General features: G+C 39.6%; 2 protein-coding genes across 4 annotated transcripts in view; one reads left to right on the forward strand and one right to left on the reverse strand.

The window, feature by feature from the left end:
* FAM162A (family with sequence similarity 162, member A) overlaps positions 1–11,682 on the forward strand; it is an 11,899-nt gene extending 217 nt beyond the window's left edge. The window contains exons 2-5 of one of the 2 annotated variants that reach the window (XM_010567523.1): positions 891–1,016; positions 3,317–3,425; positions 6,613–6,721; positions 8,499–11,682. In XM_010567523.1, coding sequence (XP_010565825.1) covers positions 891–1,016; positions 3,317–3,425; positions 6,613–6,721; positions 8,499–8,594 — 440 coding nt within the window. In that variant the 3' untranslated portion in view covers positions 8,595–11,682. Of the gene's footprint in view, positions 1–890; positions 1,017–3,316; positions 3,426–6,612; positions 6,969–8,498 lie in introns of those variants that run through there. The other variant, XM_010567522.1, reaches the window with a different exon arrangement.
* A 1,783-nt stretch (positions 11,683–13,465) lies between these two features.
* The window catches only part of KPNA1 (karyopherin alpha 1 (importin alpha 5)), a 39,992-nt gene continuing 33,278 nt past the window's right edge, over positions 13,466–20,179 (reverse strand). Inside the window, exons 11-14 of one of the 2 annotated variants that reach the window (XR_774330.1) lie at positions 18,864–18,991; positions 17,956–18,134; positions 14,317–16,490; positions 13,466–13,831 (exon numbers count right to left, since the gene is read on the reverse strand). Coding sequence is in view for 1 of the 2 variants with exons in the window: in XM_010567527.1 (XP_010565829.1) it covers positions 16,303–16,490; positions 17,956–18,134; positions 18,864–18,991 (495 nt within the window). In the remaining variant the exon portion in view is untranslated. Of the gene's footprint in view, positions 16,491–17,955; positions 18,135–18,863; positions 18,992–20,179 lie in introns of both variants that reach the window. The other variant, XM_010567527.1, reaches the window with a different exon arrangement.

Genomic DNA, 20,179 nt, shown 5'->3' on the forward strand with positions numbered 1-20,179 from the left:
GGCGTTGTCGGGCCTGAGGAGGCCCGGGGGGACCCCCGGAGGTGGCGGGCCCCCCCCCCCGGGCGGTGTGGCAGGGCTGAGGTGAAGCGTCCGTGTCCGATGGGTGTTAAGGCTTGAAGGCCGGCTGGTTTCGTTTGGGGAGGTGGGTCGGCTGTAAATGTACGTTTTTGTTTTGTTTTTTTCAGAGCTGGAATGTAAAGGGCAGCTGTTTCTCGTAGGAGAGACGTTTTCAGCTAGCATAAGGAAGGAAAAAATAAGTCAATTTCTATGTTTAAAAGTCCCCTTTTGCCTTTCAAAGTATTTTTTCCCCCTCAGAATTTTTTCATTCTATTAATTAATGAATTAGAAGCTCTTTCTTGAGAATATGTTTTCATAGATAAGGTGCCCTGTCCTTTTCTAATACACTACAAAGTAGGTATCTCAATACGACAAGATTTTGCTTTTTTTGGCTTTTTTCTTGACTGTCAAGTCTGCGACTCGCTTTTGGGATGTGACAAGATTGGTAGAATGCTGGTGTGCGGTCCTTAAAATTGCAGTGCCCAAAGTATATCTGCAGCATATGAATAGATAAATTCCTTGAAGTTGTGATGTGCGTTGTGGTTTAGAAACTGCTTGTAGGCTGTAATCTTGCATTCCCATTTTTTGAAATAAGGTTAATGGGCAAGCTCAAGTCATAGCTTATAGACAAACTTTAATTTCTTTGGTAGGCTCTGTTACAACTAAATCTGGTGCTTCTTGCATAATACTAGATTTGTACCTACTGTTTTTCTTTATTCTTTCTCTTGTGTTTAAAAAAATCAACCACTTCCATTTAAAAGCTAGTAGTATTCTCACTCTCTACTATTCTGAGTTAGATTTGGCCCCTTTGCTTCCTCTGCTTTCTCTTCCAGATAGGGCTGTTAAACTGCTGGGAAGAAATATTCCCTCAATTCTGAGGATGACTAAAGGAGTGGATCCGAAGATAAGCAGGCGGCTTTGCATTAAACCCCAGGAACAAAGTCAACTTCAGCCAAGAAGTAAGAGGTTTTGATAACAGTCGTGCTATGTTTCGTGCCACGAAATACTTAGATATCCCGGCTGCAGTCATCTGAACAGGAATTTGGCTGACATAGATGCTAATATTCCTGATTTTGTGAGAGGGAATTCTGATCCTTAGACTGAAAAACTGAGCACTAAATTTAGCAATAAAATCCTGGTTTTTAACAAAGCCAGGGGTCAATAATTCTTCTTGTGACAATAACACATCTTTCACTTTGTAGCAGGTCACTAGTATCTTATCTGATGTGCAGTCCTACGCTGAGGCTCTTCAGCTGTGCTCTAGAACAGACTGTTCAACCCCAATGTAAACTACCGATGTTTAGGAATGTTGTACGAGCTAAAATACTTCTGCAGTTTTTCATAGTACAACCAACTCCAGTTGTTCACAAAATTGAACATGTCCTGCAGGAGGGAGTCAGTCTGAATCATTGGCTTGGTTCATGTTTAAGGGTGGAGTTGGTCAAGTAAAGCTCAGGCCATGAAACATTTTTTCACTATATAGGGGACAGTTACAATGCTCTAATCAGACTTCCTGTATAACAGATTCCCTTCATGGCCTACTGATGCTAGAATAAAAGGAGCATACAGATGTGAAGCATTTTGCATACTTCTGTTAAAAACATAACGCAGCTGTACTGGGTAAGACCAAAGGTCTCCATAATGGTGTGATGTCTCCTGTAGTGGCCAGTAAAGGAGGCCCCATACATTTTTGCAAAGAATAATAGGAATGGCGACCAATAGCAAGGATCTAAGGAAGAGTATAGAAAGAGGGCAAACATAGTGTTTCTCCCCTAGACTGCTGTCCCAGAGGTGGCGTCTTTGTGTTTAATGGTCCTCACTGGATTTTTCTTTCATAAATCTGTCCAGTCTGGACATATTTTTAGCATCCTTGATCTCTGAGAAGGAATTCCTCAGCTGAACCATGCTGTGAGAAAACAAGTACAGTCCTGTGTTTTTGAACCTGATGGCATGCTTTTTTCAATCTGATGTTCCTTGATTGAGGACCCCTTCCAAAACAGGACCTGTTCGTTGTAACTTACACTCCTAATGTCACTTCTGATTCTGGTGCCCTCTGTTGTGCTGGAGGGAGCTTCAGTTACTGCTTTTCCAGGCCAAAGGGTCTCCGTCTATGATACTGTTTCTTTTATGGTGGCCATTTCCTACCTGTGGTCGTCTTTACCAATTTTCACTGTGCCTTTTCTATTTCAGCTGTTTCTGAGATGAGGGATCAGTATTTCACATGCTTTTCAAAATGCTGGAGTCACGGTTTTATACAATGGCGTAGTAATGCTTTTGTGTTGGTCTGTGTTCCTAATCATTGCTAGTAATGCTGTTTCCCTTTCTCACTATTACTGAACATTTTGCCAAAAACCCCATGAAACCCCGAGGACTTACTCCTGAGCAATAATGGTTAGGTTAGAGTCTGCCATTTGTATGTGAACTGGAATTGCTTCCTGTTCATATACGGGGGGGTTTCACTGGCCATCTCATGGACTCGGGATTCTGAAGCCCTGCGGCTCTTTGCACATAGCTCTCTTCTCTATGTTTTTGAATAACGTAGTGTTGTCAGCAAACTGTGTATCCACCCTACTTCCTAGATAATTCATGAATCCATGAGGCAGCACACATCCATGCAGGATACCTCCCATTGTTTAAAAAAAAGAAAAAAAGCTGTCTATCTTTACACTTTGTTTGCTAGATTTTAATGGTATATTATGTACAGAAACCTTCCCCCATTACATTCTGAATATTTTGTATATGAAGTTTGAAAGACTGAGCTGAAAATTAAGGGACTAATCTTTGCCTATGGTCATCTGTTTGTTTATACCTCCAGATAAGATAAAATCTTACATCGCCTGGAAAAGTTAACATTCTGTGATGTCATGGTGCAGCTTATTGGCTTTTCTGTAGCAGTTCCATTTGATTTTATTTTTTTTTTAACTAATTTAAATGTAATAGGAAAACTGTAATATCACAGCACCTTAGGAAGCTTAGATGCTGGAGCAGGTTCTACAAATTTAGAGCTACAAATATGGAGGTCTTGGGCAAGATTGGGCTTTCCTTATATGGCCTCAGTTTAGTCCATATTTACAGGCTTGTTAATCTGACTGTGATATACTTTTGGTTCCCTAACCAACTCTAGCAATCTTACTTAAAATTCTGCATTGCTTACCCTAATTGGTCTCATTACAGCTGTGGCAATTCAGCTTCTCTGACTGTTGGTTTTGGTGTTTTTTGGGTTTTGTTTGTTTGTGCATTTCGTTGGGGTTTTTTTTAGGTCGGTCTCCTTTGAGGGTGCCTGGACACAAGCCTACAGACTGGGAGAAAAGATTTTTGTTGTGGGCAGGCCATTTCAAAAAACCAGAGGATATACCAGAGACTGTCTCGTAAGTGCCAGTTTTTGAAGCTGTAAAAGAGACGTTGTTTACACAGGACTAAGTTACTTGAATGTAACTCCAGAATAACTTTTCTTAAATGGAATGGGTTTTCACAGCTGAAAAATCTTACACTGCTTTGTTTGGTGTATCATCTTGTAGATGAGATGACCTGAGCAATTCTGTATTGCTGAGATAATATATCCCTTTTGATTTTTTTTCTGAAGGGATGACCAGCATCTATCAGTTGTTTCATTAGAAAAACATCACAAATCAGTTAATTTTTACTCTTCTCTGCCAATCAAAAAAGCTTTTTGTGAATATTAGTGAGCTTTTTCTAGTGCTTTTCGTTGTATGTCAGTCTCCCATTGTGTGCAGCTTTCACAATACAGCTATAAAATAACTGAAACTCATTTAAAATATTTATTAATGAATGTCTAGAGGGCATGGGCCAACTTTCTTTACTCTTGCAATCTAAACTAACAAACAGTGGAAAGGCTCCCTAACAAAAAATATATATAGTCAAAATTTCCCTGTTGCTGGCGAAGTCCAAATGTCAATGCTTTGCCCTGTGTGAAAAGTAGAAAATAAAACTGGATGTTCTAGTTTGTCTATCTAAAATGAAGATCAAACTTAACAACAACAGGCGATTATTAGTTTAAAAAATGTTCCTGGTGGTAGTATAGTTATTTAAACATGCTTGTAATGCTTTTAAATATATGTATTTATTTACATTAAAAAGATACAGTAAATCTTGTACTACTTGGGTAAGCAAACTATGTAGCTGGCCTCTGAAGATATTCTGTTTGGATGCACCATACAGGAATTGAAAATCCACCCATGTATCTAAGTTTTTTCTAAATGTATCACAATGGATAAATACTGTTAAAAAAGAATTCTTCAATTTTGTATTGAATCATTTTTCTTAAAATTACATTTGAAATACACAAAGGTGTAAATTATTAAAACTTTACTACATTGTCAGTTCATGTATTTTGCACACCAAACACTTGTTATGAGTGTGTTTAAGAAAACAGAGTTAGCAGAGCGATTCAAGTCATTTCAATGGTTTATTGAAAGGACAAACCAACTTCTGATAAAAGCTGACCATTTTTGCAAATGCATAGGGAATTCTTTTTTTTTATTATTTAAGCAAATAGTTCAGCCAAATCTGAGAAGACGATTGAGAACTATAAAAGCACAAAAGCTTGTTTTCCTGTTCTGAGCTGAATTAAGAGTGGGTTGTAAGGGCTTGCAATATAACTTGGTAATCTTGCAAGATGTGGTGATCAGAAGTAACTCATTTATTAAACAAATGTTCATCTTAGCCACTGAATTGATTTAAAATGCAAATTGTGTCCAGATAACTACCTTTTCCTCTTGTATACTCTAACACATCTAAGGTACTTAAAAAAATTAACTAAGGAAGTTTTTAAATCCCACTCTGTGCATTTCAGCTTAATTGCAGCCTGCGCCCAATTTGTTCATTGCAGATTATTACCAGAAACAAATAAACTGGAAGCTAAATTTAACTATTAGTTTCATGGCAGATGGACATGTTCCCTATGATCAGAAATCTTGTATCAATACTTTGAAACAGTGATCAAATCACTCTTGCCCTCCTCTTCAAAAACAAGGACAAAACTCTCTTCGATTCTCAGGTCCTATGTGATTTACCATGTTGAACTATCATGGATCCTTCGGTATCTTTTTTCCTCCAAGTACAAGGGTCAAAATGTGGTAAAAGATTCCATATTCACTCATGTTTCTGTACAGTGGTAATTTCCCAGTTCCACTAAATCCACTATCCATGCTAGTCTGGGGTATAGTTACCTAGTTTCATGCATTTATTCTTTCATCACATGATGTTGATGCTTTTCTAGTCATCTGTAATTTTATAATATGCCACATTTAATCAATGAGAATATTAGACCCTTGAGAAGGGAGTCAACTGCTCTAAATTCTGCAAGGGGAGTTACACATGTAGGGTATATAGGTCTTTGGTTATTGTGGAAAGCACTTCTAAAATCATTATGCTTCACTGGCCCTTCTTGTATTGGTATCTCTAATACGAACTTTAAATTTGCTGTAACTAACTGAGATGTCATTTGGGTAGAATGATCTTCAGAGTTTAACCCAACTTAAAATAAATTATTTTTTTGTTTTGACTCACCACATGTGCAGCTGGAAGGCTTTAATAACTGATACTCTTCTTGTGGAACATTTCTGGTTTTTAAAAGATAACAGCAGACTAGGCAACAGGTTTCCCAAAGGAGTAGTATAGCTACTGGTGTGGCTAGATAAGCCCCCTGAAATAAAAACCAGAAAGATTTAAAGGGGTCCTCTGTCCAAAGCTGATGTTGGAAAGCTTACAATCCTCCATGACTCCTTAGATTACCTTAAGACTATTTACTCTAGCAGGAGGGAAGTGGTAATCACTAGTCTTTTACCAAGTCCTATTCAGAATTTCGGAGGAGTATTACATTCAGCAGCCAGTATGTCATCTATAGCATGATGAAATCCTGTAGTAGAGGAAGCCTTCCTGCTTGAAAATATAGACTATGTCATAAATGAAACTATTTTGAAGTTCAGGCAGAAAGAATTAAGCTGTGATAATGCTTCCATCTGCCCAAGAAACTCCCAACTGTTAAACACTATGTATTTTATTCCTGCTGACAAATGTTTTTTACCATGATTCTGCTATCGAGCGAAAATGCATGTTTTAACAATGTTAAATACACCACGGTTCTAATATGGATGGCTTTGCAGATACTGGAAGGTGGTAGTGAGCACAGAGGGAGCTAACATTAAGAAAAACGTTGTATTAGTAAAACCTTCCCTCTCTTTTTCCTGTCCTCTCCATAATGAACATCCATACTCAAATACTGCAGCCTTCCTCCTTTGCGTTGCAGTCCAGTGGTCTGGAAAGGCAATATTGTCTCTTAACAATTATATAACTGAAGTTAAAAATGTTGGGTTTGTTTCCAACTTTGAAAGGAATGCCTTTGTGACCAAGTATCTCCCAAGGTAGCTGGGGATAAGCCTTTCCCATTCTTCTAAAACCTTTTTGTGAAAAGAGCCAAGTACTGTTAGCATTATACAAATTACAGAGAGCATGCTAGGACAAATTAAACAATTAGCCAAATGATTTATTTGGGTCTCTCATAATGAGTCTGTTCTTTTATTATTATTTCTTGAGGATTGAAACAATCAGAGCAGCAAAGACCACACTGCGTGTGAAGATCAGCTATGTAATGATTGCCTTGACAATATTGGGATGCATAGTCATGGTGATTAAAGGGAAGCAGGTAAGCACAGATTTTTGGCTGGTGAGTGCAAATCAATCTTCACATGAACTCCTCAGTTCCTCTTATGGATTGTTAGTACTGTTTTGTTTTGGGTTTGGTTGGGTTTTTTTTCCATTTTATCACTGAGTAAAAACTAAAAATAAGTCTATCTAGTTCCCCAGAAGTGACCTTCATTGATTAATTCTCAAGTCAGAAAAGGGTGATGTCACTGTTAAGACTGTATATGCTTCCTTTAAAAGGAAAAGAAAAAAAAAAAGGTTTTTTTCTCAGTGCAATACTTAATTTTAGCTTGCGCTGTTTTAACGCCTTGATTTTCCTGACGGGCTGCGAGAGTTTGGAAGGAAAGAGCACCTTCTGTGGTAAGGATTTGGTAGGCAGGTAAATGCTCCTTGTGCCACTGGGGCCCATACAGTGACTGTATGGACCTGTTACAAATGCCTCTCTACATGCTGCAACACTCATAGAATCAATATAATGGAAATAGCAAATGAGTATGTTTCTCCACAAACAGGCTTGAGAATTTTCAAAAGTCTTTTAAACAGTGAGGAGATGGTCAGTAATAATTCTGTGCCCTTTAATTGCATTAGAAAATAGTCTTCCTGTAGTGTGGATGGAACAAGTTTTCTCAAATTATTGTTTGTTGAATTGAAAAACTATTTCATAGAAAAGCTCCCATGTCCTGCAGATGCTGAGCATCCCTCACATAGAATTTGACAAGATATCAACGAAGTTCAGTATGTGGCAGAATTAGGTCTATGATTTAATTTGCATCATATGAAGAGAGTAAAGTTTAAGATTCCAAGTGCAGCAAAGGTTAGTCATGCTTTAATTTTATGTGTTTTTTAACACAGTTGGTGAACTATTAACTTCGAGGTATTTCTGTAAAGAAGCAAGGAGCGCTTTTTGTATACTGAAGCCAAGGTCTTGGCAGCATTAGTCTTAAAGTCAAGGAATGTGAATATAATCTGTGCAGCTTATTGTCATGTTACTTTGGATAAAAAGCACAGTGGTAACAGAAACACAGTCCACTACATTCTTTTAAGGATGACTGGAAGCAGAAAACCCTAAGCTTAAAGCACCTACATGGATGGGCAGAACCTTATTTGTATGCTGCCTTTCTCTGAAGCAGTTCTTGTGATCACAATGTTCAAACTTGTTTCTGTAGACTACTAAGGGTGCTAGAGAAACCTTAAAACTAGTAACAGTCTCAGCCTCAGCACTGCGAACTACTAAGTGTCAAGCGACATTTGTGTCAGCATTCACCTATCAAAATGAAAAGGATGCAGCACTCTGAAACAAAACAGTGGAAAGGTTTTTCACTGGCTTTAGCAGAAGATATCAAACACTGACAATTCCCAGAACATTTTCCTCTTACATTGTAGTAGTATGAATGCAAACAGCAGAAAGAGAGGAGGACAGCTGCTTTGGAACCCTTGTTTTCACAGCAGCTGGAATCTATTAAGTTTAACTTTTGATTTGTTTCCAGTACCTCTTGACTTCTGAAGATGAGAGATTAGTATTAAATACTGACCAGAAGCACAGAATATATCTTCTAGTGCCTTAACAAAAGGGTTTAATTTATTCCCAGAGAAGTAATGTGTTTAAGCCAAAATAGTCTCTGGATGTTTTATTTTAACCCTGTCTCTTCCTGGCATTAAAGCTGACAGAACTATGCCTTGGTAAGGATAGGCCAGATATTTTGTAAACTTGATTCAAGTTTCATCTCTGTGGTCCTTTAGGTCATACCTTCTGCTCTTGCTTTGTCATTATATTGTAGGCTATAAAAAGGAATGAATCTCTTACAAGCATAAACTTGGAGAAGAAAGCTCAATGGAGAGAGGAAGCTACTCGGAGTACATCTGCTAAATCTTAGAGGAGAAAATGAAGAGACCAAGGACTGGGAAAGAAAAGCTGAGTCCTTTTCAGCACTGGAAGGCGGGTATAGTCACATCTTTCCTGTATGTTAGTTCTGTACTCTCATGTTCAAGAAAGAATGAATACATTATCCTGTAATTAATAAAACCAGAAATGCCTATTTTCTTTTTCTAAAAACCTCCCCTTTCTTCCTAAGTCTCTTTTTCCTGGTTAGTGGAACAGGACAAGTGAGCAAACTGGACAGACAGAATAGTTGTTTCTCACATGTGCTATGCACTAGACTAAGTGTCTTTTAAAAGACTGCAGGAGTTGTACCTGCATTCTTGGTACCAGTCTCTCTTATGAAGTCTCACGCTCTTACTAACCACTTACTTAGGAGAATGTAAGTGGGACACAAAAGGACAGCCTATTTGGTTTCCACTTGTACATAAAAAATACCTTCACTGGACTGTCATCTGCTATCACTGACTATTTCAGGTCCCTCCAAGGTTCCTTCAGGAAGAATGGTGCTATATGTATTCTATATTGTTACTGGCTGCTTCAAATATTCAGTATGTTCCTCTTTGTGCAAGAGAGAACAGTTATTTGGGGAGCCCTTGAGTCAAGAATGATTGCGTGACCTGCATTAACATCATCAAAATGATCGTTAAGTTATTAAAAAGTCTGCTTACCTGGTCTAGGTCCAATATATTCTGGCTGCATTTAAGTAAAGGATTACTTTTTGTGAAGAACTGCCTGCCTTTGATAAAAAGAGGAGGGAGATCAAAAGTGAAATGGCATTGCAGAGAACCAGTGTGTTGCAGATGACAGCCTAAGGGTTTTTAGGGTTTTTACACCAGAGCTGGTAGTGAGTTGAGAGAATGTCTGATATAAGGGAACAGAGATTATTATTTTGAGGAATACTGAGCAACAGCTTCAACCTGTGTTACCAGATTTATTCATTGGAGGCACAGGAGTATGAAAAAGTCAATCAGGCATTCCTGCTCTCTGCTGCTAAGCTCTTTTTTCCAAACCTTAGTTAGATTTAGTTGCATTTTCCCCCCCTTTTAAATCATCATGTGTGCTTTCATGATACTAGCCCACTTAAAAGATCGTCTGCCTGAAGTTTTAGAAGTAGCAGACCCAGTAATACCTGCAAAAAGCAACTCCCAACAGTCCTATTTCTGGCATTCATCCCAGAAGAGTCACATAATGTTCATGCTGAACAGCCTGCAGCAACTGGAGACAGTATTTTTCCTCCTCCTTTCAGTTCATTTGGAAGGAAACGTAGATTGGAACCGTCAGGACTGCTCGAAACTATGTTATTTCCCAGGACTGCCTGCTAACTGGCCCAGGGGACTCCAGAAGCAGAAGGGGAAGATGGATTTGACAGATTTAGTTTGTGAGCTTCCTGATAGTGGGAGGCAAATTATTTTTCTTGAAACTTTTTCCTGATTATTTTTGTTGTACTACTAAAAATTAGCACTATTGCTGAATAAATTAAAAGCCCTACAAAAACGCAGAGTAAATCTTGTCTTTACACCTGGAAAAGAAGCAGTATCTAGTGCAGTCAGTCCTCTCTAGTACTTTGCTTTTTACTCTAGAGGTAGAAAATAGCTGCTGCAGTCCATCTTTCTATTAATTGCATTTCTGGGTACCACTCATATTGATGAGATATAACCAATCAAACAAGCTGTGCAGTCATTCCACCACAGAAGTTATGACCTTAAGGTGATGCCACAACCTGTCGTCAGATTCTCTGTAAGGCAATTATTGCAAGTATGACATCAAGCAAGCAGAGCAGGCTTCCACAGATTTGTCCACTCATTTAGCACTGAATGCAAGTCACACTTCATTCCACTGCAGGTATGTGAACAGATCTTCCATGACAGCTCTGGTTCTTTGCCACACCAGTAGGCACACAGGTGGGAACCAAAAACATCTTCCCAAATTTGTGTGCCTGTGCTCATATATGTATTAAATGAGACCAAAAAGGAGAACATGCACTTCAGACAATATTGCAGGTTACCACGAAGAGAAACTTGTGATTTGATTTATGCTTGGTGATGGCAGAGCTTAAAAGCATGCATCTCAAAAGTATGCCCCTTTCAGTAAGCACCTGAGTGCACTCTGTGAACCGAACGGACAGGTACCTCATCTAGTTTTGGAAATAAAACTATTCGGACTCATCCAGCTGGTAAAGTATTTCAAATAAAAATATGTAAAATACCACTTAGAAAGCAACACTTCAGAGCAGCAATGGTCACCACTTTTGCATTTCACTTAAATTTCTATAAGTTCAAACGCTCCAGGTGGAAGCCATACACCCTTTCCTTCTATCACTCTGGTATCACCACCATTTCAGTATCTACCATAAAAATTGTGCATCACTGCACACCTTTGTGTTTTTTTTCAGCTTCCATGTAGGCTCCAGAGTCTCAAATAAAAGCCTGAGCCATTGGGCTTTGTGCTGTCTCCAGCTCACTCCCAACCATTGCAGTATTTTCTTTCCAAGTAGTTGGGTACCAGAAAAATGATGTAAATCTTTCTCAGAGAGGCAGTGAAAGAAACCACCTCTTTCCTAGTGCGATGGCTTCCAAGAAAGCACTTCTAAACACAGACAATGGTTAAAAAAACAGCACGCATTTCTGACCTAAGCAGCCAGTCTAGCTGACTGAAGAACTTACTTAATACACCTTGGACCACCTGATTAGCTCAGAGCTTTAGCCTACAGCCTTTTAACAGTGCCTGATGGAGAGGAACATACTAATACCCTTAAACAGTATTTCATTTTCTTTCTCCCGTTTGGCTTGGTCTGCAAGACCATTCACATTTATTCAAAAAAGGCAAATAATCAATCCTATACCATATGCCAGATTGCTGTACCTATTCCAAAGGCAACAGAAACTTCCTAATGCAATGATTAATCTGACAACTTGAACACTGCCTCAGAAGAGCACGCAGGAGCCCTATGGACATGGCCATAGCAGCACACAAAGAGATCTTGTTTACTTTTCTACTAAGGCTCAGGCATCTAAAGAAAGACCTTCATGTCTACTGGCTAAAACTGGCATGGGAAAGCACTAATGATGAGTCATGCCAATTCCAGAAGCAAAGAAATCATACTGGGAGACATGGGGAATTACTTAAAGCTGGCACAGAGATGCAAACTGCACAGAGGTAAGATAGCTATTCTGGAAATCCTCAGAGAAGCATGGAGCTATATCGCCAGGAGCACTGTCACAAGTAGGACTGGGTGGTACGATTAGATTCTTCAACAGTCTCAGTGCTGACAGTTAAAAAAAAAATGCAGGTTGAAGAACACATAGGTTTTCCAGGGTCATTGCCTTCCTCCCTCCCTTTAAGATTAAGTGAAGGGACTTAGACCACCAGTATTTGGTTGGCATGAAGGAACCAACACAGGAATTTAAGAACAGGCTGAAGTCTCTAGGCAGCAGTTGCCTCAAATGATTGTTTGCGTGTGTGGTGTTTTCCCAGGAGCCCCAAGCACTGGTCCTGGTTTAGTTATTGAGCTTTCCATAACCTTCTGCCCCATCATCTGTTGTATCCTGAATCCAAGAGAGTGACCCTGCCTGCCATGTTCCACTGGGAACTTTACCAACAGAAAGAATGATAGCTCCTCTTTGCTGCCCCAACAAATACACAGCTTAAAAGGCACTACAGGGCTGCAGACAGGACTGACTGACAGCAATTCCAGGCAGTCCTGCATCCTTCCTTTCTCTAACGCCCAGTTTAAAATTAGCCATTGTTAAAACCTGAGCGTAATAGTGCCACCTCATTACTGATGCTGCAAGAAGTAGTCAAGAGATTCCTGGCTGTCATGAATCTTTTTGCCTTACCAGCCTGTGGGGCTTTTGGAAGGTGCTTAGATATGATCTCCAGAAGCAGACAGAAACAAATGCATTCATTTCAATTTTCAGGAAAAGGGAAGAAGAAGATATGTGAGATCACTTTTCTGGCACTACACACTGCATGGCAGAGCGAAGAACCCAAGAACTTCAACAGCTCCCTGCCCTATCCTCTACATGAGACCACACTGCCTCCTACTTAGACACAGAACAAGAATGGATCATTCAAAACACAGTGTGACCTACACAAAAGTGGAAGCTAGAGGCATTGTCTGAGATAGTTCCTGTTTGAGCAGCAGCACATCCTTCAGGAAAGCAGAGAATAATGGTTTCAATGTTTCTAGCAGGGGACATAACCCTCCTTACTCTCATGTCAGACTAAAATAAAAAAGTACCTCACTTCTCAACTGAATGGAACTTGCAACATTTTTACAGTCGTTGCTGTTCCAAATTCTTTAGCATCCCTTTTTAATTGCTGATAGCAACACCGAGAGCGTTCCTGTAAAAAAAGAGTTTCACCAATGCCAAACACAGAGTTAACGCAAATTCCCCATTTCTGCTAAAGACTTCTTTTTGTACCTGTGAGCGTTACACTAGCCGCACAGAATCGTGTTAGGAAGTAGCGTTCAAGTGGTAACGTATAATGATCCTCATACTCTTTCAGCAGTGCTTTTCCTCCAAAACAGAGTCCTTCACCTGTGGCCTGAACATTATTTATTAGATGGGTAACGTTACACTACACATTTGGCTCTATTAAAATGCAAATAGTTTACTTGCCCTTGGCTTACCAAGTAATTCTGATCAGTCTGTATCAGCGAGCTGTTCCCTTCATAGTTCACAAGTCTGATCTCCCTTCCATACTCATATAATTTGCAGCCTTTGTTAGAAGTAGATTTTGTTTCTTTTCAACCTATTAATAAGGCTAAGTAAAGCAAGGCCAAGAACTGGTTGCTGGAAGGTCCTGATAGAAATACACTCAATTAAGCACCATTTAAAATTAAATTGAGACCTATGAGTTAGCCACATTTTAATCCATTTAATGTGTGCCATGTTGATTTTTGTATTGGTTTAGTTTTCAGTCAAAATATTACGCAGTACCAGTCAAATGCCTTACACAGTCTAAGTATATATGACAACAATATTACCTGTGTCAACCAGGCCTGTCACTTCAAACAAACATACCAAGTTTAAAGATTTATACTTATCTGCTCTGAATTCACATATCCACGGCAAAAGTAACAAACACTGGCCAGGCTCCTTACACAGGAAGGCACACCATTCAGCTTAAATGGACTCTTTTTTAATTCACTCATTTAGAGGCAATTGTCATTATTTTCTTGGGGGGCAGGGGAGGGAAACGCCAATGCACCACATTGTTTTCACTAGCCTGGAAGAGAAAACACTTATATATATATAGATATATAGATATATAGATATGTATATATATACACACATAGGCATGTGTGTATATATATACGTGTGTGTGTATATATGTATATATACACACTAGTGTATATATACACAGAATATACATATATGAATATACAGAATATATGCACACACACTTTGCTCAGATTTGTTTACAAAATATGTAGCATTTTTATACCATCCAATAAGAGGTACATGATTTTAAACAAATCTTATAGAAATGACATGTTATTGGAAATTTACACGTAAAAAAATCCAGCACAAAAAAATCCAAAAGCTAAAACAAGATTTTGCTACTAATCAGTGCTTCTATCACCCTTCAAGAAAAGAGAAACACAGTTATTTATATGTGATGTAAAGGCAACATTGAGGGGTTTTTTGCTTTTTTTAAATTAACCACCAAATTTAACCCCCTAAAATTACAAAGAATCGAAGTCCATTTACAGATCAAGTGCAGTAAACTAAATGTTCCTTCAGCACAAAGCAGCACTAGAGAAAATAACTGGGAGAGGGAAGGTGGAGGCCAACTGGCTTAGCTAGGGAGGCAGCAGGTGGCTTCTGCAGTGGCCACACAGGTCAGAGTCTCCATCCTGAAGCACAGACAGAACTGAAGACTGTATTTAAATAATGGTCACACAGAGCTGATGTTCAGGCCTTTGCCTAGCTTCTTTCAGCAGTTTGACAAGTGATTTATATCTTTTTATTATTCTGTATCCAATGGGCTGGTTTTGCTTTTGCAGTGGCTTGTCACTGAGAGGAGTCATAAGGAGGATCTTGCAGACAGTTCTGCCACTGACTTTTACCACAGGTACATGACGCTGCAGCTGTCAGTGGCGATTTTGAAATGTTTACACTGGACAAATATGTGTTCCAAGCATCCAAAATGGCTTGAAAGAACATAGCCCGATGCAGGGGGGAGCGGACGGCCTGGAGAATCCATTGCATTTACAGAAATGGAACCGCCACTTTCAATCACATGGCATCTCCCCAGTTGTGTGAAGAGTTTGGTGTCAATGTCAGCTGAACTCAGTGAGGAGTGGCTGGCCTTTGCATCAGATGTCTGTGATCCAAGCAGGTTGCGGAGCCAAGAACATGCTGCTAGCAGAAGGGCAGTCTACAGCTGCGGATGACAGCTGTCATGCAGTCAGCGATGCCTTATAGATGTCACCTGTAGGAACCATGCGTTCCATGCTAATTCACCTGAAGTCCCATAAACAGCAAAAGGGAAAAATGAAATGAAAGGGCCAGGTGGATCCGGGTGTAATAGTACTATCCTTTGAATGTAGTGTCATTTTAGTTGTTAAATAAGGGGCTTGACTGGGAGGACTCTTTATTTTATCAGGTGAGCTGGAGAGGAAGCTCTTGTCTTGTAAAAAGGAGATCTAACGCTCCTTGTGCTAAGTTTTACAAATTAAGATTTCTGTATTCAGAAGGTAATTTTTCAGAAGATAAATCTGTTCAAGTCACGCTGTGTAAAAATGTAGAGAGGCAGACAGGAATTTTTCAGCCGTAACTATAACACCAAAGACCAGACTCTGGAGCATGAAGTCAGAAAGGGCTTGATTTTTAAGGAAGGCCCGACTGGATCATACTGTGCTGGCAAGCAGAAGTGCGGGTAGTTTCTCCATTCTAGAAGCTGGTTTGGAAAGTCGTTTCTAGGGAGGTGTAAGAGTGACCTATTCACAGGCTCTTTTTTTGTGGATGGAGAGGAAAAACTGGGAAGGTATACAAATCTCCACAGTGGTCTGCAATCCAGCTTGGGAGCTCAGTGTTGAGAAGGGATGGGGCCAGGTGTGTTCAGTATTCCTAAGAACCAGAAAACATGTCCATTGCAGCCTGTTGTTGCAGGGGATAGAGAACTTATTCCATTACTTGTAACATGTTCCATATGCCAATAACCCCAGCTGGCACATACAGCAAAGTAGATACATTGCATGTGAAGATTTAATGCATCTCACACAGCCATCCAAAGAGGCATCCAGGGAAGAATACGGGGAATGAATTCAGCTACGTTCTCAGAAAGTCTGAGTGTCTCCCTGGACTGCAGGCACACACTGCAGCAAATAGAAGAGAAAGGTAGCCTTATCTTGGATGCCAGGAGTGTGGGGGCTAGTGGAGGAGGGATTATTTTCCTGTAATAGGAGCAGGGAATATCTCAAAGTATAGAAAGGTGCCTCAACTCCACGCAGATGACAGTGGAGAGGTTCAGAATCTAGAGGAGAAAGGTGATTCTGGCAACCCCTTGCCAAGGAGGGGGCATCCTGCCACGGAGAGCCAAAAGTTTTCCAGACGTATGTAAGAGCATGTGCACAAGGCAAGCGAATGAGCGCAAACAGGGTTATGGAAAACGTTGAGAGAATCACTCCACGGGTGGCTTGTGGCTCGACAACAGGATTGGCTAGGTAGAGGAGCACACAGCACAGGGGCACCTCAGAGCTGGAAGCCTTCCATGGGAGCCTCACACTGCTGGAAGATGTACTGTTGCTGGCTAAGATCCACCTGTGGGGCAATGCTGCTGTCTTCATCCTCTGTTCCAAAGTAGTGCTCAATCAGATCAAAGGCCTTCTGATAAATCTCTTGATTCTCGTGGCTCTGCAGGAATTCAATCTTGTCCAGACCTGCAGAGAAAAGACGTACGTTAAAGTTACAGCTCGGTGAAAGCACATGACCGGGATCATTTTCAGTCTGTTGGGAACATCAAGTTCCTGACAATTCTCTCCCACCTTCAGAAAGAACAGGTCCCTCTATGGAGACCCTTACCCAACTTGTACTCTCCACAACCAAGGAAAACCAGGTTGAACTACAGAGTTCCCTGTAACTGTACGATGTGTTTCATACTTTCTGTCTGCCTCTACCTTTTCACTGAAAAAATGAAATCAACAAGCTTGAATAGGTAAAGAACAAGACCTCAAAGACTTTTTCTGAAGAGACTTTGAGGACCACGTTTCCTGAATATGTGTTCACAGTGCTTTGTTTACAAGGACCATTACTACAGAATTACCTAACTGCAAGTTGGAAGAGACTTCTGGTAATCATCTAGTCCAACCTGCAGCCCAGCCCAGCACTACTACCAACACCAGATGAGGTCAGCTGTGGCTAGCCAAGTCTTCAAAACTTCCAGGGATGGAGACTCCATTACCTGATCTGTATCACATGTATATACAATGCAGTTAAACTCATGCAACTAGGTTTTGGGCAGTCATTAAGCAGATGGGCAAACTCAGGCCTTGTAGTCAGAAACAAATGGCAATAACACAGCAAGCTAAACTATCTTTGATACCTAGAAATGATGCCATAATGAAATCCAAGTCTTAGCCACTCTAGTAAATCTCTAATATTGGGAACTGTAGTGGCTTTCTTGTCTGCTCCTTTCACTATGTATGAAGACTAGAGGAAACAATTCTTTGATACTCTACAGACATTTCTGCAACACTGACAGAAAAAGGAAGTTAAAACCTAGAAGCAGGCAAGAAAAAACCCTATTCTGATATAACTCTTCCCTGGAAGTGAAGGTAACCATGAAGGGAACCACGGTTCAAGAAACCACGTTCAGTGATACTATCCTCCTCTTGATAACCCATTTTTATTTATCTTAACAAGTACTTACCAATCAACAAGAAAATTAACCTTAAGAGCAGCAGTACCTCAGAACTGGGGTGAAATCATGCAGGTACATGCCAGAACCTCAGCACAGCAAAGGCAAACAAGGAAGTTGCTGCTGCTGCCATAATTCTACAGAGCAGCAGAGAGGAAAGGGAAAGATCTGAAACCTGAGTAACAGAGCAGTGTGCCTGAACTTTTATCTGCTGTGGAGGGAAGATACTGAGGCTGAATGACACCCAGAAGGTTCCCTCAGGGTCAAAAGAAATTAAGAAAAGACGATCTGCACACACCATCTTCAATCTACATACAGACAAAGATAATGTAAAAGATGGAGTACATTGGTATATGGAGACTTGTCAAAGAACAGTTAATTTTCAGATAATCTCGATGAGGAAATTAATAGAATTGGGTCTACCGAAACTCTAATGGGTTCATGATCATTGCTTTAACCCCTGACTTCCACAGATGTTTTGTTCATACCATACGCTTCTTCAATAAGAGCGCAGTAAGGATTAATGCCAGTGCCACTGCGTTTGGATTCCTGCTCTCCAAGCCTCAGGATGTTCTCCAGCCCATTCAGTGCTACTTGCACAATCTTTGAGTCCATTACTGTAAGGAGGTCGCAGAGTGGTTTGATGCATCCCAGTTCTACTAAATACCTGAAAAACACCACATGGAACCCAGTAAATTGTCTGCAAAATTATAACTAGCGTAGCCATTTAACCACTTAGCATGAAGGTCTAATAACCAAAACAATCAGATAAAATATAAACTTGACTGGAGAAACTAGAGAAATTATAGACACTTATTTGTATCTAGTCAATTCTCCTGAAACAATTAAAATAACTTCAATACACCTTCTCTGTCTCTGTCTCTCTCTCTATAGATATGAAATAATAATTTAATTTTGTAACTTAAATAGTAATTCTATAATTTATAAATATGTTTGTTAACATCAACTATATTAATATATTTATAATTTTATTATTTTATTTTACACAAAACTGCATATAAGCATAATGTACCAGTAGAAGTTAAACAGGAAAAACAATGCACATGATGCCCTTGTCTGAGGGACTGAGTTATTCCTCTCCAGACTGCTAATGCACTTTGTTACACTCTACAATGACTATTAAGAAATTGCTTTAAAAGTTGCATTTAGTTTTGTCACATAAGAGAAATGGTTCCATTAATAAAATAAGTATTACAGCTGAAATACTTATGCGATTTCTCCCTAAAGGAATGCACGGCTCATTCACAACTCAAAAACTCTGGATACAACACTGGAAGCATACAGAAAAGTTTTCCAGTTTCTACAATATTAGTTTGATTTCTTCCACAAACACTAATTCACTCAATTGCATTGAATGATTTGAACTATTTCATACTTGATCTGTTCAGCAGAGCCCCCAGATGTTGCATTTGTGATTGCCCAAGCAGCTTCCTTCCTTGTCCGAAACTCAGCCGTTTGCAAAATATTTATAAGAGCTGGAAAGATATGGGCATCTATGACTGTCTGCAAAAAGAAATGACATGTCAGGGTTATAGATTAGAAATAACTTCCTTGTCCTGAGCTAGTTAGTGTCTATGCTCAGCACAGCACATTAAACAATGAAATGCTACTTATGAAGGAGCAAAAATCAGTTTTCAGTTTTACATTCAAAACTTTAGCTATTGCTGGGATCTGTGCTTATCCCAAAAGAATTCAAAACACATTCAGACCGAAGTGACTGCCGTATCTAATGTGTCACCTAATCATACCGTGACAGCAAAAGAATACCATACTTCCCTTATTTTTCCAGGTAGTGAACCACTCAGCTATTAAGTCAGTAAACTACTAAGTCATTAAGATCCCCTAAACAGAGAAAAAAACTTCGAAAGCCTGTGTGTCATACTACATTTCCACTGGGTGAGACAACAGAGCAAAGATTGTAAGAACTCCGCAAAACAAGCAAGCACCAATATATTCTTTCCTGGTGAAAAGACAAAGCAACGGATCGTTTGGTAGTATGGTTAACTGCTTAGCTCACCAAACTGATACAACTCAAATGAGTATCTAGTCAGCAACTCAAAGTTTCTAGTAACTTCCTCTGGAAAGAGCCTTTTGCAATAAGACACAAATGAAACCAGTGTAGTTACACATGCATGACAAGGGTCTGAAACACTTCATAAGGATCAGTCAAAGAAGCAAGAGCTTAGGATTATATTTTTAAACTACTGTTTTACAAGTATAAGTCATCACAGAACTGATAAAGGCAAATTCAAAGAAAGCCAAAGAGATCCTTTTCAAGGAGCTTCACAGAAGAAAACTAACAGATTACATGCAGCAAAAAGCTATAGCCAATTCAGAGTGTGGAAGTTTACCCAGTGAAAAAAACAACTGCTTAGTATTTCTTTTACCATTCCTGTTTGTCTGGGCATCTGCACTGCTTTGTAAATCCATATCACTTATCAGTTATATGAACAGTCCCATTAACACTGTCTCCCTTATCACAGAATATACACTTCTAATACAGCAGTCTAGGACCCTCAAGGAAAACCACTCACACTTCCATCATGCCATGTTTTATTAGATTTGTATCTTCAAAAACCAGAGTGCATTTTCCCCCAACATATTTTACTGGGAAAAAACACTTAAAAACATACAAAAGCAACACACTGTAAGGGTACCCGGAACGTGAGAGCATCTGCTTCATTAAGGTTA

Source organism: Haliaeetus leucocephalus, unplaced genomic scaffold (genome assembly GCF_000737465.1).
Source record: "Haliaeetus leucocephalus isolate CR32 unplaced genomic scaffold, Haliaeetus_leucocephalus-4.0 Scaffold228, whole genome shotgun sequence".
Lineage (NCBI taxonomy): Eukaryota > Metazoa > Chordata > Aves > Accipitriformes > Accipitridae > Haliaeetus > Haliaeetus leucocephalus.